Consider the following 17104-nt stretch of genomic DNA (forward strand, 5'->3'; position numbering starts at 1 on the left):
GTCAAAAATTCTATCTAAAATTAAACAAAATTGTGTGAAAAATCGATTTTATTCTTTTTAAAACAACACTAAATGAGTATGTGTATAGTAAAACAAACCCCTGTTAGAAACCCACCGAATATATGTCAGCCTATGCCACGTTAACATATATTGAATGAGTTTCTAACAATATTTTGTATAGTTTCTTGTCTGAACTCATTTCCCCAAACTTAACGTATTCAACAGCGAGCTCGCCGCCATTTGTCTTTTTAACATATACCGCTAAACACTGTATGTTTTTCAAACCGAATAAACATTTTACATTGAATAAAAACACTAAATGTTTATCCAGGTACTGGATCAATGTAGGTTCTCAGATTCTAGCCGTATTTTTGTTAATATGTTTGTTAATAAAGCAGTTCAAAGAATCTTTTCAATAATTAGTGTTAGCGCATGTCACCTGCGTGAAGAAAAACAAACAAAAAACTCAAACTTATCCAGAAAAGACGCACTTTGTTTAGTGTAATTAAAAACTCCCTCATTAACCCTTATCCTCGAATGTCCTATCCTTGATAAGTTGCTACTCATTAGAAGAAAAACAAACTAATTTCATTTCTACGATTAAAGAGTTTAATGTAATCACATAGCAATATTGAGTTATATGGAAAAAATATATCAGCTACAGGTAATTATTTATTTTAACTCATAGAAAAATATTTTCGATGCAATTATGCGTAGAATGTAGTGTATATATGTATGTGTGTGTCATGTATACGCGCCTTGATATAAAACGCATGTATTTACCACAAGAACTCTATATTTATTTCCGTGAAAATAACTAGAAAAACGATATCACTATTTCATCGAAGCATCTATAAAATATGTGAAGTTTTATAATTAACTGAAATGGTTTGTTAGTTTTATTTTGCCTAATGCACAAGATGTAAAGCATAGTTTGTGTGTATGCGTGCGTATATCGATGAATATACATTAAGGTGTGTGTGCGTGTAGCTGTGGGTGAGTGTTATAATGTTGGCGATTTAATATGGAGAAAACTCTGGCGACCTCACACCTACTTGCGAATTCTTCAACTGTAGCAGGATAAGACCAAGGGTAAAAAAGGATGATCTAACTTGAAGATCGGATGCGAACTTTTATCTTTTTTTTTTTTTCTGGAATGAAATTAAATGTTCATTGGAGTTTGAAGATTCCGCTGGGTGGGAGAATAAAATTATTACGTATAACCGACAGTGTTTTGATACAAATCATTTTTTGTGACTTCAATAACATTATTAGGTAAACTATGCTACCTATATCAATGAATATAGTTGCATTAGATCATATTTTTATAGAGAAATGCGGTTAAATTTTAGTGTGTGTGAAAAGGTTGTAGATCTTAATTTAGAAAATAGAATCACAAATGTCACTGGAAGTATGTCGTTTTGCGTCTTTCAGTCATGCATAAAAAAAAAAACTCCCGGGATACTAGCTGGGAACTGATCTCTCCCAGTTGAACCTTGAGACAAGAAAGTTTGATATATAATCAATCTCTAGATTTCTTATGACTCTAGAAAGTAAATCACTGATGATGCATAAATAGTGCAAGTGGGTGTGTACAATTTTAATTCAATTTGGTTTAAATTTTCATAAGGCAACTTTCATGTCTTATATATATATATATATATATATATATATATATATATATATATATATATATATATATGTGTGTGTGTGTGTGTGTGTGTGTGTGTGTGTGTGTGTGTGTATGTGTGTGTGTTGAAGAAGAAGAAATGGACCATAATCGGATATTAAGTCGACTAAAATACGAATAAAATAAAAGGGAGAAATTGAAAAAAAAAAAACAAAACAAAAAAAACGGGGGAAATTATATATTGTACATATACAATTTGGTAAAATACTTTGTGTAAGCAGAGAACCTTCGGTTACGGTTGGAACTATTTTGGGAGACACATTTCATTTCATTTTTTTGTTTTCGTTTCTATTTCTTTCGCATTAGTATTTCTACAAAAACAAAAAACAAAAAGAAATAGTTGTTTTCTTTCTTTCAGACATTTATCCTTGAAAAATGGCCTGACGAAAAACTCCTCGGGTGTTATTATATTTCGTGATTCTTTTAATCGGGTTATTTATTTCACCCAATTGTATATTTACAATATGTAATTTTCCCCGTTTTTTTTTTTTTTTTAATTTCTTTTTCTTTTATTTTATTCGAATTTTATTCGATTTAATATCCGATTATGGTCTTTCTTCACTATTTAAAATTTTGTCATTCTAATATATATATATATATATATATATATATATATATATATATATATATATATATATATATATGCGTGCGTGTGTGTTTAATACAGCAGCCAGTCCGCCAGTCCGCCAGTCCGCCAGTCCGTTGCACCGAAATGCCTCATGATTTTCATCCCTATGCCTATGCCACCTATGAAATCCTTAATAAAATTCATCATTTTTTGCACAAATAAACTTCAGTATAGACCTGACTTGATATGATCCAGATGTGCTCCTCTGCATTGACCAATACTGAGCAGACACTGAGCTTTATTGACACCACTGAGCAGTGGTGTTAATAAAATCATGCAACACATCATGCTTCAAATGACTTGGAATGGGCGAAGGAAGATTTTGACGTCATGAGGAAGAGGAAACATTCTGAATGGACTTCACATTCACCGGAGCTAATCTCCGACCCCCACAGATGAGAGATCCCAAAGATAAATATCTAAAACATAATATCTAAAACAAAAACAAAAAAAGAATCCACAGACTATTTCTGAATTGAAGAGAGTCTCATCACAGTGCAAATCATGATAATGCCAAGAGATGAGGGTGAATTAAAATTATTCACAATTTAACACGTCGTATTCAGATGCGCTTATCATTGAACGGCGATAGAACACTGTTAAACATTCATGATTGAAAATTGTTGGTTAAGCCAGAAAGTAACTTAAGTTTATTTGTGCTGAATATGGTTGGATTGCAGTATTTTATTACTGATTCCACGAGTGGCGTTTTAGGAGTCACCTTGTAGAATACGAACTTTAAATTTGGATTTTATTTGCTGACAATATCCCAATTGGAGCAACATATAAAGTTTGGAGAAACAGAACCCCTTAGATCGACTGGCGAGATGGTACATGAACAAGCAACTTCTAGCTACGGAAATGAACATGCAGTATTTAAGGTAATCTAATAAAATTTAGTTTAATTTATCGCAATCATTCTCGTAGACTTCTTATTCTAGTAAGTAAAAAAAAAAAAAACTAGCCCCACCTTTGAACTTTACGACAATGGCCGACATAAAAATTCCTTTCAAAGGATAAATAACATGGGATAAACCTAAAACTTCTAATGTCGGCTATTTTCGTACTAACGAGAAGAAGGAGACTACGAGAGGTAAATACAAAATAATAAGATTTTTTTTAAATAAATTAATTTTCAAGCATTTCTTCGTGGCAGTCTTGTATTGATATCACTGGCCATAAATAATAACATTTTCTTTGTTCTTCGTTCGCAAGATTGGCATGTTGGAGCCACCGACTAATCTCTAGTGATATAATTTGTTAGACCGTCTTTTTGACTTCATGTAATTGTGTCACTGTGGTTGTTCAGAGTCGGTTATCTGTCCTCAGATTTTTCACAATAATTATATTTAGACTCTCATAGCTTTAATCAGGATACGTTTCATAGCACTTTACTTTTCAGTAGTTTATTATTTGCTAAGCAGAAAAATGAACATAGAGTTAAATTTTATGAATAAATTTATAAAATGTAAGAGTTTTATGATATCTAAGTATATATAGCATATATTTTAAACGCAATGTCTTGCTATTTGTAAAAGCGGCTACAGGAAGCGAATGTTTTTACAGATCAACTCTCACTTAAACAAAAGCTCAAATCAGCAATCTAGCACAAGAAAAAAACTATCTTTAATATGGAATATACATACGCGGATATATTTTTATGATATTTTTCAATAGTTCACCAAAATATAAAATTTAAAACACAATTTCAAATATTTCATTACAATGAATCAAAATTAAATACGGGTATTTTCTAGGCTGTATTTGAAGCAATTATAATATTAAAAAAAAAAAAAGAAGTAAATATCGTATTTTTAAAAGAATAGACGTTCAAACTGAAAGTCTGACAACTCGTGAAAAATGTCCGAATCATATATTCATTAATATCGTGATTGTGAAATATCTACAAGAAAATAACCAAGCATGGACAACCACAGACGCACTAAGTCGTTGGCAAATGTTTTTGTAGCTCAGAGCAAGAAACATGAAGTCTTCCACAAATATCTTCACGGTAAAGATAATTTATTTCAAATGTCTAATCGTAACAGGGTTTTAAATATTTCGACGCACCTTGACATTCACACACATATTTACACGCACATGTATATACACAATAACACCGATGAACACATCCGTGCACGCACGCATATATATATATATATATATATATATATATATATATATATATATATATATATATATATGCATGAACTCACATGAATATACACTCTTTTACACGCACAAGCACATTTTGATGCAAATGCCAACACAGTTTGAGCCAACTTATACTATATATATATATATATATATATATATATATATATATATATATATATATATATATATATATATATATATAGTATAAGTTGGCTAATGTTTACATTCTGATAGGTACATCAGATTCCGCTTTTCACAGACCTGGTGGGATTGAAGGAAATATTAACATTCCCTTGTAGACTTATTAGGAAGCTTATATAGAGACAATGCTATTTTACCACCAGAGTACGCGAATGCCTTTATAATTTAATAATAAAGAAATTATATCTATTCTTTCTGAAGAATTATAACTGTAGAGAGTAGTCAAACAATTTCTACTTTTTAGATGTAACACTATGATTCGCCAATAATATTGTTTAATCATATAACAAACCGCATTAATCGTTGCACTATTTTAATAAACGCCGTAGAAACTCACACTACTGTTTTGGCTGTATCTGATAGAATCCCCAAACGTTTAGCAAATGGAAATATTTTCGAAAAATAAAATGTTAAGTTCTATAACATTGCCATTTGTTATCCAGGTTACACAGAAAACTTAGTTTTATAAAAGAAAACTACACATCCTTAATAAAAAACAAGCATTATAATCAATATAAGTGGATGAATATAAATAAAATATCTATAAGTAATGATGATGCGAATTGACGGATTCTTCACACTAAGAATTGTTCTTCAGCTACTAAGGACAACTTTTACTTTAGACACACTAAAAACTGAATGGTAAATAAGAATTTTATGGAAAATACATGACATCATTTTACGTGGCCCAACACTTTTTGTTGAATAATCTTCAAACAAACATCCTTAGATAATATTTAAAATCATTGAAATTAAAAAAAAAATAAATCAGCATAAATACAATAAACAAAATACTATTACATTATAATATTCAACCGTATCCAATTAAAATTTATATGTAATTGCATTATACAATACAATTTTTAAATAAATAATAAAAAATGATAATAACCCACTATCGCAAGTTAATCCCTGTAATTGTATTGATAAATGTAAATGTCCTTTAAGTAATAACTGCATGCATAAACTCATAAAAAGACTAGTGTGCTATAGTTTAAATAACTCAGCAAATAGTGATAGTACTAAGCTATATAATGTGTCGGCAATAATAACAATGAATTTAACAATACCAATAGTTATAGTGAATCAATGATTATGCAATCTGCAGCCACATTTCTCATAATCTTGCAAGAATTAATCTGAATTGATTTGAAGCAAAGCCATACTAAGACTTGATGTCATATATATATATATATATATATATATATATATATATATATATATATATATGGCATAGTCTACTTACTATGTCATCCACAGCTATGTACTTATATATATGACAATCTTGATCCATATTCGGTCTTGAGTATACCAATTTTTACGTATCGATGTCATATTAATTTCAAACCTCACAGTGAAAAATGGAGATATGACTCTTTAAGCCTAGAAGACTTTTAGAAAAGTGACAGGTGTTGTGTTGATCTGAAGGGACGCCATAATCAAACCCACTTGTTGCATATGATTCAGTTTGCAGCAAATGTACTCATTGATTATTCAACAAATCGACAAATGACATAGTTACCAAATTGCAGTTTCGGCATGTTAGCTGTTTCATATTTAGTCCACATGTCATAGGTATCACGTCTCATCTCTTCCTCGTTGCCCTCTTTAGCTGCTGGTGTGCTTCGGTCTTATTCTTTTAAAAAATCTTACTATCTCCAAATAACCGGTTTCCCCTAAACTTGACCCATCTACAGCAACGCCTCCTATCTTCCAACATCGATTCCAAAGCGCTCTAAACCGTCTTTTGAATCGCTAACGTGATTTATGCTGTGTGTGGGCGAGTATTTCCAATAAATTCGCCATAAATCACCTGCTTGGACAGTATATTATAAGAAAAACGAATGAATCTGTGTGTACTTATACGAGACTTAATGCTTGGAATAGCAGTTCACGCCAAAATTTCGGCGTTAGAACTAAATCTATCCCAAGAGATGTTAAGCAAGTGCCTACGACAATTCTGATAGAAACGCGAATTTGAGCTTTATAAGTTGTTCATGTCTGCCTCACAAGCATATAAAAAGTTGATAAAGCACAGATCTCAGACATAGTTTCCAGCCTGATATCAGGTGGTATTCACACCTGTTTTTCCAAATGACCAAAAATAAAAAATAAAACCGCTTCGACCTATGCAATACGTCTTCTCAGCACTCAACGATCCGTTCCTAGAAATAACATTATTCAGATACATAAACAGATCCGTTTTCAGAAAATATACCCAGTTCGTGATACGAGTTGGAAACATAGACTTTGTCTTGCCCAAGCTTTTTGTGAGATCTGTGATTCTAGACGACCATGCAAACGATCCATGATATCCTGCATATCATTCTGCCAGTCATGTACGAGATCCACATCGTCTGCATAGAGAAAGTCTCGAACGACAATAGAGAATATCCTCAATATAAGTATACTCCTGACTCTATGTGAGAAATAGAAGATACAAACAGTTATTAAAAGCCAATGACAAAGTTACAGCAAAATAAATCTAAAACAAAGTGGATGCAGATATATTATTGTCAGTTAAGTTGATAATAAGATATCTCAATTTATCCAGTACTTGCCACAGAGTACACTGATTAACTGTATCGAATGCTTTCGTCGAATCAATAAAAACCTGATATAGACAATGTTCAATACACCTTTCTTGCATTTAACACGGCGTAAAGATCATATCAGTAGTACCTCTACTTCTAAAGCCACTGTGACCACCAGAAACCACACAAGAACAGATGTAAGCATTTAAACTATTCAACAAGATTCTGGGAAATATATTTCATGTGCCATTAACAAGAGAGATGCCTTGATAGTTGTCGCACTCAACTTTCTTCCCTTTGTACTTGTACAAAGAGACCATAATGGAACCATACCGATCCTAGTAAACATGTCAGTCAATATTGATGTTATTAATCAGCCCTTTTTAAATTACGTTGCTATTAGTTTCTCTCTCTCTCTCTCCCTCTCTCTCTCTTTCTTTCTCTCTCTTTCGGACATGGTACACGTTAAACATGATGACTTTCAGCTCATTAAATGAATCTGGCCATTGCAGACATATATCATTCGTCATGGAATTGATAGTGATTACTATTGAAACCGGCAAGCGATGTTAGTTGCAGATGGCTGGCAATTTATCTCCTCATTTCGCTCTACATGGTCTTTCAGATATCTAGCCAATCCCGATAAACTCAAACAGGATATTATAGTATGTGCTGGCAAAATTTTTGTTATGCTGATACGCTCACTAGTCAAATGTAGATATTGTCTTTAGTATGGGGATTGTTCTCTATTTGGTGAGCCGTGTCGGTGTGACTACTTCCTTGAGAAGTCTGGTAGAACAGGACTACCATGGACTATGTAATGCAGTTAGTTGCTTCAACCAGAAATTATGGACGTTGTCAGTATTAAATTGTCTGCAGTTTGAATATCGTGTCAGTGTTTATTTTTAGATATCTTCTCTGGTGTTATTACTAGCTCTGGCAACTCAACTCTACTTTTAATTCATCTTTAGATTTATTTAATCCACTAAACCTTTTGGTTGTATGTGAAATAGAAGTAGTCAATGTTTTTCGAGGTTTTGTTTATCAGAAGTTTATTTGGCCTTTTCTGTGAATGATGAAGTCCTGTAGATGTTGGATAATTTTTATTTCATTTTCAGCAAAAGCCAATTACACGATTCGTTTAAGCAATAACGAAATGTTTTTTTTTACTTGTGCTGAAGGCCATCTCCTTCGAAACATTCACTATAGAGTATTTGTATGGTAATCTTTTAATCTTTCATTCGTATGGCGTGATCATTCCAAAAAATCCTTTGACAATGTGCAATCTCAAAAGGAAAAGTCACAGAACTCCTCTTCACTTACACCGTAACTGACACCCACAAATCTCTGCGCCGATGTTTTCTCTCGGCTGTCAAATGTTCAATTCTTGTCCTCCCCAATTTGTCCTTTTTAAAGCAGCTATTCCGCTCATATGCAAATCAATATCACATCTAAAAATATATCCAGCTACGAACACAAGTTCTTTACTTCTTTTTCTTTACAGAATATGCGCACCTGACATGCTAGACAGGTACCCTGCCGCCTTTCTGAGTAGTTTCTTCTGTTAGAAAATATACTTATACGTGCTTACAATGTCGTCAGAATTAAGCTTTAAGCGAATTTTGGAAGGTGTTGTTTGAGAAAAGGTGTTAGTTTTCATAAAAATCTGATGGCAGCAGTAAATGAGCCAAATCTTACAATGTGTGTGTTTTTTTAACATGAAATACATGCATTATAAACATTGACCTTTTTTGCCTTCCTCATTCTTGTCATGAATCTGTATTTGGGAGAATCAAATATATATGCTTTTCGTTTTATAATCATTTCATAATTGAAATCAGTGAATTTCTCGAACATTTGTCTCTGCTACTGAGATTAGACGGTTCAGTATGTCTTGTGTAACTAACTGAAGCATAACGATTGTTTTGTGCAGATTTACAGTGAGATGAACATTTTAAATATGGCATACACATGTTAGCGCACCGGTTTTCATTAGACCATCGCAGTTAAGCGACGTTTGTATGTGCTGTATGTGCTCTCTGCTTATCTCGGCATTCTTTTCAACCGTCTTGGATTTCTCCGTGCCTATAGAATCCAGCAGTGCCGACTCAAGAGAGGTGTGGAAAGGAATTACACAACCCTTGCTTTACGATTACACGCAGTCACCATTACAGGGACTGTCCATTGTCTCTCGAGACCGAATGGGTGCCATGATGAACCATTTTTTGCAAGATTCTGAAATGGAATGTAATGTCAAACCAGTGTCATCAGTATACAAAAAAGTCGCATTTATTCTTTTATATCCTTATGTTTGAATAAACGAAGCAAAAGTGTCTTATAACCCTTTTGGGATATTTTTCTTCTGTCAGATATTGCTGATCACACGGTACATTTTACGGAAATATTTCCCTAAAACAAATCCTATTGCTTGAATTGACAAAGTAAAACATTCATCAATTTCTTAAATTAATAGCTTATGTGAAGTACTATTTAGTAATATTCAACTGAAGATACACATTAAATTGGTGATCTAAACATTCTCTTTAATTTACTTTACTTTCTATTCGAGATTCTAATTTTGAATTGTGGTTAAATCTTTGGGTAACATGACCGTCTTACTCCAGGAGGTATCTCACTCTCGACACAATTCTGTATAAAAGCAAAAAACACGTCCCAATATAGAGTATTGTTGCCACATAGAGGGGGGGGGCGCTCAGCTCACTCTTTCCTGCCTTGACACAGTACAAACCCGACTTCAAAATCTAGTGGAGATCTCCTTTTCTCTTCCTTACACTCTTTTTCTCATAGAAGTGACATTGCTAATCTTTTTATCGTTATTTTCATTAAACGTACTCGACTGAGCTTCAATCTATGGTTCTGATACTACACTTCATCATTTCTGTCTTATGTTAGCAGAGAAGAAATCCTATTAGACTGCAGTAATGTAATTTTTGTCCCAAACTAGAATGCTCCTTTTTGTAGATTTGAATTTTCCCCAGATTAAAAGCCAACTTTGTAGGGAGGCAAGTAAATAAGGACCTCACGAAATAAGTGATTTTTCCATCTAAATTAATTCCCGATGTGTTCTTGTTGTCCTCCTGATCAGAGACCCTATTAATCTCCCTACGGATAGTGGGATACAACATCTGATTGATGCCTTCGTAATAATAAGCAATTTGAGTAGGTCCAGATTAGGGACATTTAATTTAATAGCGGGGGGGGGCGTCCGGCTTTACCCGAGTGTAAAATACGCTTAAGTATGACATTTTAATTTGTCCATATTTCGTATATATTATCATATAGTCGTGATTTCAAAAGTAAAAAAAGTATCTAGGTGCCATCAGCTAGAATCGAAACTGAAACTGTAGCATTCCAAGCTGGTAACGTTACCACCGTATCAACACGACACGCATATAAACCAATTAAGAATTAAAAATAAACTAAGATAAATGTACAAAATGTTAAACGATATTTCCAATTTTGACTCATTTTTGACCCCTTAAAAACTATTTTAACCAGCTAAAAATCCATAAAAGAACGGCCCGTAAAAATAAAATCTAATCATTTGAGGCCCCTAGCGCCGCTCTGCGACTTTTAGTTTCGGAGGAGATAGAGTTCGAAAATATGGAGAGAGACAAACCGACAAACAGACAGACAGATATATAGCCGTGTATATATTAGATTTGTTACAAAAGCTTTTAAAAGTGAGGATAAAATATGGTATCATTTATTTTATATTCTTTAGCATTATACAATTACTTTAATTAAAAAACGAGTATAATGTTTTAGATATTAAAACACACACTGAACTTTAATAAAAAGTAAAATAAATAAATAAATAAACAATTAAAATAATTTCTTAGCTTTAATTGAAGTTTAACGCAATAAATGAATAGCATAAAAAAAGAGAGAATGTTTGCCTTTGGCTAATTTCTGGGAAAACGAAATAAAATTTCTTTCGTTCAGTTTTTATGTTTAACATATTGTAATAGTATAAGGTAACGCTTCACCCAAAACATGCTTCAATGGAATCGTTAATAAACTTATCAATCCTTTCCACAATTATCTAAACCATATTTGGTATAAATAAACTTCAGTCTATACCTAACTTTTTGCCAAGTTTCAGTTATGACCATCTAACATACTTTGTTTTATCTCCGTTCAATATTTAGTTGTTTCATCAGTATGAGCTGTGATCCTGAATGGGTTTCGCACGAAATTATTTGTAATTGTATCTCAAAGATAATGTCTCTAAAAAATATCCCCAAATTATTCCTCAAATGAAAATCGTCATCATAGTCCAAATCAGGTTAATGTCAAGAGAAGAATGTGTCAAGTTTAGGTTGCACCTAACAGTACTTCTGATAAAACGAAGACTGTTGAACATTTATAACTGAAACTTCATGGATAAGTCAGGCATAGTCTGAAGTTCATTTGTACCAAATATTGTTGAAATCAAGAAAGGATGGTGAAGTTAATCAACGATTTCATCGGTAGCATTTTGGGAAGAGGAGTCATCATTACTGCAATGGTTTTGATTTGAAATCCGAAAGAAGAGTCTCGTTTTTCGAGTGAATATTGAACGCCGTTCGTATTCATTTATTTGCCCAAAATGATGTAAGGCTGAACTACTACTGAGATAAGATGGCGACCGGAAGCCAGACACCACATATAACAACTGTGATGATCACTGGGAAAGACTATGAAATAATATTCTAATTTGTTGCACTTATCATCACAATATGTAGTCATAACTATAGTCGTAACAAATGTTTTTATTATTATCTTTCGTATTGTCCCTCGACATATATCAATTTTAAACTCTCGGCGAGTTAACTGCAAATATTGATTTCTGCATGTATTTTATTAAACATGTTTGTTTTTCTTTCTTTTATGTCTAACCGTTTTCATCTGCTTGGTTGTTCTTAAATTAGTTTAACAACAAAAGTCAGAGATTCGTGGAGGAAAGGCCTAAGAGGAGAGTATATTTTTTCACTGAATGGATTACAACAAACAGACAATAATTATTGGCTTTCATATGAGGAAGACGGAGAAAAGGATATTGGTAAGTATATGCAAACGCGCTCTATTTTCGGTATTAGGCAAAATCGAATACTCGCAAAGCAATCGATGAATCCTTAAAAATTGACCTCCATTCTGTAGTATAATGACCAAAATAGACTGTCAAAATAGATGGCCAAATTTAATGCTATCAAGGAAAAAAATCTATTTTTCTTAAGCAAGTATATAAAACCTTTCTCACCACTGATTATCATAGGTGATACTAAGCTTCCTAGAGTTTAACGATCAAATCTCTCAGCTAACATGAAATGAAATAAGTACATAGAAGATGTTGCCAAATCTACTGCAAATAAAACATCTACCTGACTAGAAAACTTCTTACACCTACCAATATCGTATATTTCTATAAATTCGCCATTCACGCATACATGGAGCATGGTTATCATATTTGGACTGTTTGCACCAACCACTAGTCTCCCCCTCTTGGACGAGGTGCAACAAAAAATTGTAATGTAATAGGTTTTGAACCGTCTGCTAAACGCCATCCCCTGTCATATCGCCGTACTGTTGCATTAATTGTACTTATTGTACAAGTACTAGCACGGAATGTGCTCCGATGAACTTACTGCACTCAGCGAAAATGTCCCCTACCAATTACCAGCAAAACTCCACTCATTCAATGTGGAAGTCCATAAATGTCAGAAGATTTTCTACTTTGATAACTTCTTTCTTCAGTATATTGTCGCTGGAATTCTCTTCTCGCATTCTGTTTCCCCATTCCCACCAATATACAAACATTTAAATGCAGTGTGGACGAAGATCTTATAGATTAACACACATCACCTAAATATCCCTATAAATCTGGCCACTGTCACAGTGACCTGTTACGCATTAGTGTCAATATGCCTTATTTGGGATGAATTAAAGTAAAAGTATAAATATATCATGTTTGTCTATGCTTGCCTATGAATTTTTACGCATAGTATATTAAAATAATTCCAATAATTTTTGTAGACTACATGTGTTGAGGCATTATGTTGAACAAAGATGGCGGTAGTAAATCAAATCGAAGCGAAGAATCAGTGGTGTAACGATCTTGAGTGTTGAGTAATTCTTAGTAACAATGATGTTGGCGAAGAATCAATGCAGTCACAATTTCGAGTGTTAAGTAATTCATAGTAAAAAAGATGGCGGCGAAGAATCAATGCAGTCACGATTCAGTCGTTTCAAGACAGAGGTTGACAGCGAACTGTACTGAATCCGAAATTCGATATTTTTTTATAATAAAGTTGGAGGCTTCTGATTGGTTGATTGTTTTAACCGTAAGTTATAAGTAAGATCGTCGGAATCACTGGGGGGGTATACCCTCATTCCCAATCAAAAACATTTTAACACGCCTCGTTTTTGATATAATGAAACACTACATCGTCATTGATGTTGCTTGTCGGTGATCATTAGGAAGTTCAGGCTTCGGAACAAACCCCTTCTCCACGGTGATCCAATTGATGCAAAGAGAATATAAGTTCGTATATTAATGGTGAATCCCAGTGACCATCATCATCAGAGATAAGTAGCTGTTTTCTAAAGCGATATGAAATTACCGCATAATTGCTTTATATTGGCGTCATTTTATATTAGTATTTTTATCATAGAAACAATAAAAAAGCACGCCGCTATTTTCATGGAATGAAAACACTAATCTCCTATATATATATATATATATATATATATATATATATATATATATATATATATATATATATATATATATATATATAATTTTGCAGAAATTCCCCTCTGGATCAAATTATAGTAGGTTTGCAATAACAGATGCCACATATAAATTTATTATGTCTAATACCGACCATCTTATCTAACTTTTAATCGCCGTTACAGACACATTTATTCATCATATTAAAATCCCACCTTACTTCTTACGAACGTCATCATCCCGATTGCCAAGACCTATAGACGAAGTAGTTCGTATTTTCTCCTGTCACTGAAAAGTCCTCCCACTCTCCCACCGGGTAACTACATACACGACATTTACTATAAAGTTACACATACCATTTCCCATTACTTTGATTAACATTATTTACATATTGTTAAATTAAGACAATTACGTCGCAGCTTTTTTTTTTTATTATATCCGGTTTCAGCGTCCTATATTAAGCTACGCTAAAATGAACTGATCTTTAGTAAACGCTAAGAAACTGTTCTCCGCAAACGAGTATTAACAGAAAAACAACGAACCACCAATACTTACAATTACATGAAAAGATTTACTCAAGAAGCGGCGGCACCTTTTCCTTTGATTTAGCAGTAAGTGATATGCTCGCTTACCACTACATAAATCCAATTAAATTTTCACCAACTAAAACGCATCCAAAACTACTTAACAACACACACACACACACACACACACACACACACACACACACACACACACACACACACACACACACACACACACAAATATAGTCCACATTTGTTCAATTTTTCGGGGTTTTTTGTGGAAGTGGGGGGGGTCCATTATTTATAAACGTATAATGACGTGTTTCTTTATTTTCGTTATTAAAAACGCAACAAATTCAGCGAGGTCACAAAAAAAATCATTCCTTTTTACCAGACTTCCGCAACCACACATGTGCGTCAAGCGTTCTTTCTTGATTTGGCTTAACTAGAACCCCCCCCCCCCAAAAAAAAAAATAAAAACACGGCTTTATTGTGAGTACGTCCCCGTGGACCAGTGGATGGAGAGCTCGCGTCGTAACCTACGGGTTTCACGTTCGAACCAATGTAACGGATTGTCTCTTTTTTTAGGGGGTGGATGTTAACATTTAAACAGGGGTATTTATGTGATTATTTCCGTTCGCTTCTTATTTATTTTCCTGTTTTAGCTCTTTTTTTTTTTAAATTTCTCCGTGATCTTTTTTACGCCTCACTCTTGCTCAGTATCCTTAATACACCACCCCTACACACCCGAGCAACAGGTGTTTCCTTATTTTCGTTACGTGTAACATTTCGTGTTTTTTCTCCATTTTGCTCAGTTTTTTATATTATCGAATTTCATTTGCTTTTATTCTTGCTTTTGATTTATTTTTTATTGTCGAAATGAAACGAAAAAAAAACTTCATTTGCTTTTGGGGTGTTTTCTTTTTGTTTGTGTTTTTTTGGTTTATTTTCATTTTGGGAAGGTATTTTTATTTTTATTATGGTTTTATTTTTTTTACAGTGATAAGTGAAATAATTGCATTGCAGTAATTAATAAAAAAAATTAATAAATGATAAATACAAAGAAGAACTTTCGTTCTAAAATAAATCTTTTTCTTAATAAAACTTTGAGAAAACTATTTTAGTCACAGAGGCCGGTAAATAACCAGTCAACATTACCACAGCTTCAACAGCTAAATGGATGTTTTTCCCCTCTCTCCACGCGGGCTGCCTACTGCGTCTATTTTTTTCTTTTTTCCCCTCACTGCTATTTTTTAATTTTTTTTTTTACGGCTGGGGGTTGTTCCAATAGCCGTTCTTACCATGAAGAGCTAGGTGCGTCTATTTCGAAAGTCGTTCGTAACATGAGGAGATTGGCAGTTGGGCAGCAGCAGCAGCAGCAGCAGCAGCAGCAACAAACGTATTTTAACTTTTTTCAAGGGAGACCACGCTTCCACCAGGCAACGACGGTTAGCGAGTACTGCTAGTGTAATAAATACTTTTCAACTGACTATTTCAAACAGAAAATGAAAATATAAAATGATAATTGAAAAAATCATTTATTATTATTTTATGAGCTGGGACTTTTGAAACTTTTAAGTTTCTTATTCGGAGCAATACTAGGTTCTTTTTTTTATTATTTTTTTCATTTTCCTTATTTTAATTTGGTATTAATTCCAGCGCAAGGACAATTTCCGGTAAGATGAAAATCAAGCTAAGATGATATGCTGTGCTTGGTGGCACATGTTTGAATAAAAGAAATATTCTTATCTTAGGAAACATCCTATAAATAAGTGACACCAAGCACAGCATATCGCCCAGACTTGACTTCTACCTTTCTAAACATTTTCTATCTCAATGGGTTGTTTTCCCCTACCCTGGGATTAACACCAATACCAATCAGATTTTTAACAGAATTGCGTTATTTTTTTTCTTATTTGTGCTTTTCTTTTTGTATTTCCAGAATTGAATACATTTATACCAGAAAATGGTGATCTGATCGTAATGGATTACACAGATTGGAATACAATCGCTAGGGAGCTAGGCACTGCAAAATAAATCATCCTTTTTATTATTCCACCAATAAATTATATCTCAGTGCGACTTGTTTTATTATTTTTTATACGTTCCAATTAATATCCGAACTGATTGAATGTTATCATTCCAATCTTGCACAAATATGCCGATTGACTCTCATTCCAAATACCAGTGATGAAATCTTTAATAAAATTCACAATCCTTTCTACAATCCAACAATATTTGATACAAATGAAATCCAGTAAGTTAATGAACGTTCAACTGTATTTGTTTTATCGCCGTTATACAGTTCCACTTTGGTGATCACCAGCAAATAAATAAATTTCACACTCATCGAACCATAATCCTTTAGATTTTCATCCGTTGAGATTATTGACAGCACTATGTTAAAATAATCACCAAGCTATTCTTAAACTGACGAGGACTGTCACAAGCGAAATCAAGGCAGTATCTGGAGAAGAGTTCGTCAAATGCCATTAAAATGCATGACGCCGTATCCAGGTGTTCGTAGCGTTGGTAGCAATAATAAAAAAGACTATTGGATATTACTGACTGAAGATCAGTGGATAAGTTAATCAAACCATGATTTCTTTACAGAAAGGATTATGAATTTTATAAATG

At 33.3% G+C, this 17104-nt stretch overlaps 1 protein-coding gene across 2 annotated transcripts in view; it reads left to right on the top strand.

Moving 5' to 3' along the window:
- LOC145259643 (uncharacterized) overlaps positions 1-16546 on the top strand; it is a 99947-nt gene extending 83401 nt beyond the window's left edge. For both annotated transcript variants that reach the window (XR_013864189.1, XM_080117324.1), the window contains 2 exons: positions 12145-12275; positions 16410-16546. Coding sequence is in view for 1 of the 2 variants with exons in the window: in XM_080117324.1 (XP_079973450.1) it covers positions 12145-12275; positions 16410-16504 (226 nt within the window). In the remaining variant the exon portion in view is untranslated. The remainder of the gene's footprint in view (positions 1-12144; positions 12276-16409) is intronic.
- The last annotated feature ends 558 nt before the right edge of the window (positions 16547-17104 follow it).

This window comes from Euprymna scolopes, chromosome 1, assembly GCF_053919585.1.
Source record: "Euprymna scolopes isolate OS-2025 chromosome 1, ASM5391958v1, whole genome shotgun sequence".
Lineage (NCBI taxonomy): Eukaryota > Metazoa > Mollusca > Cephalopoda > Sepiida > Sepiolidae > Euprymna > Euprymna scolopes.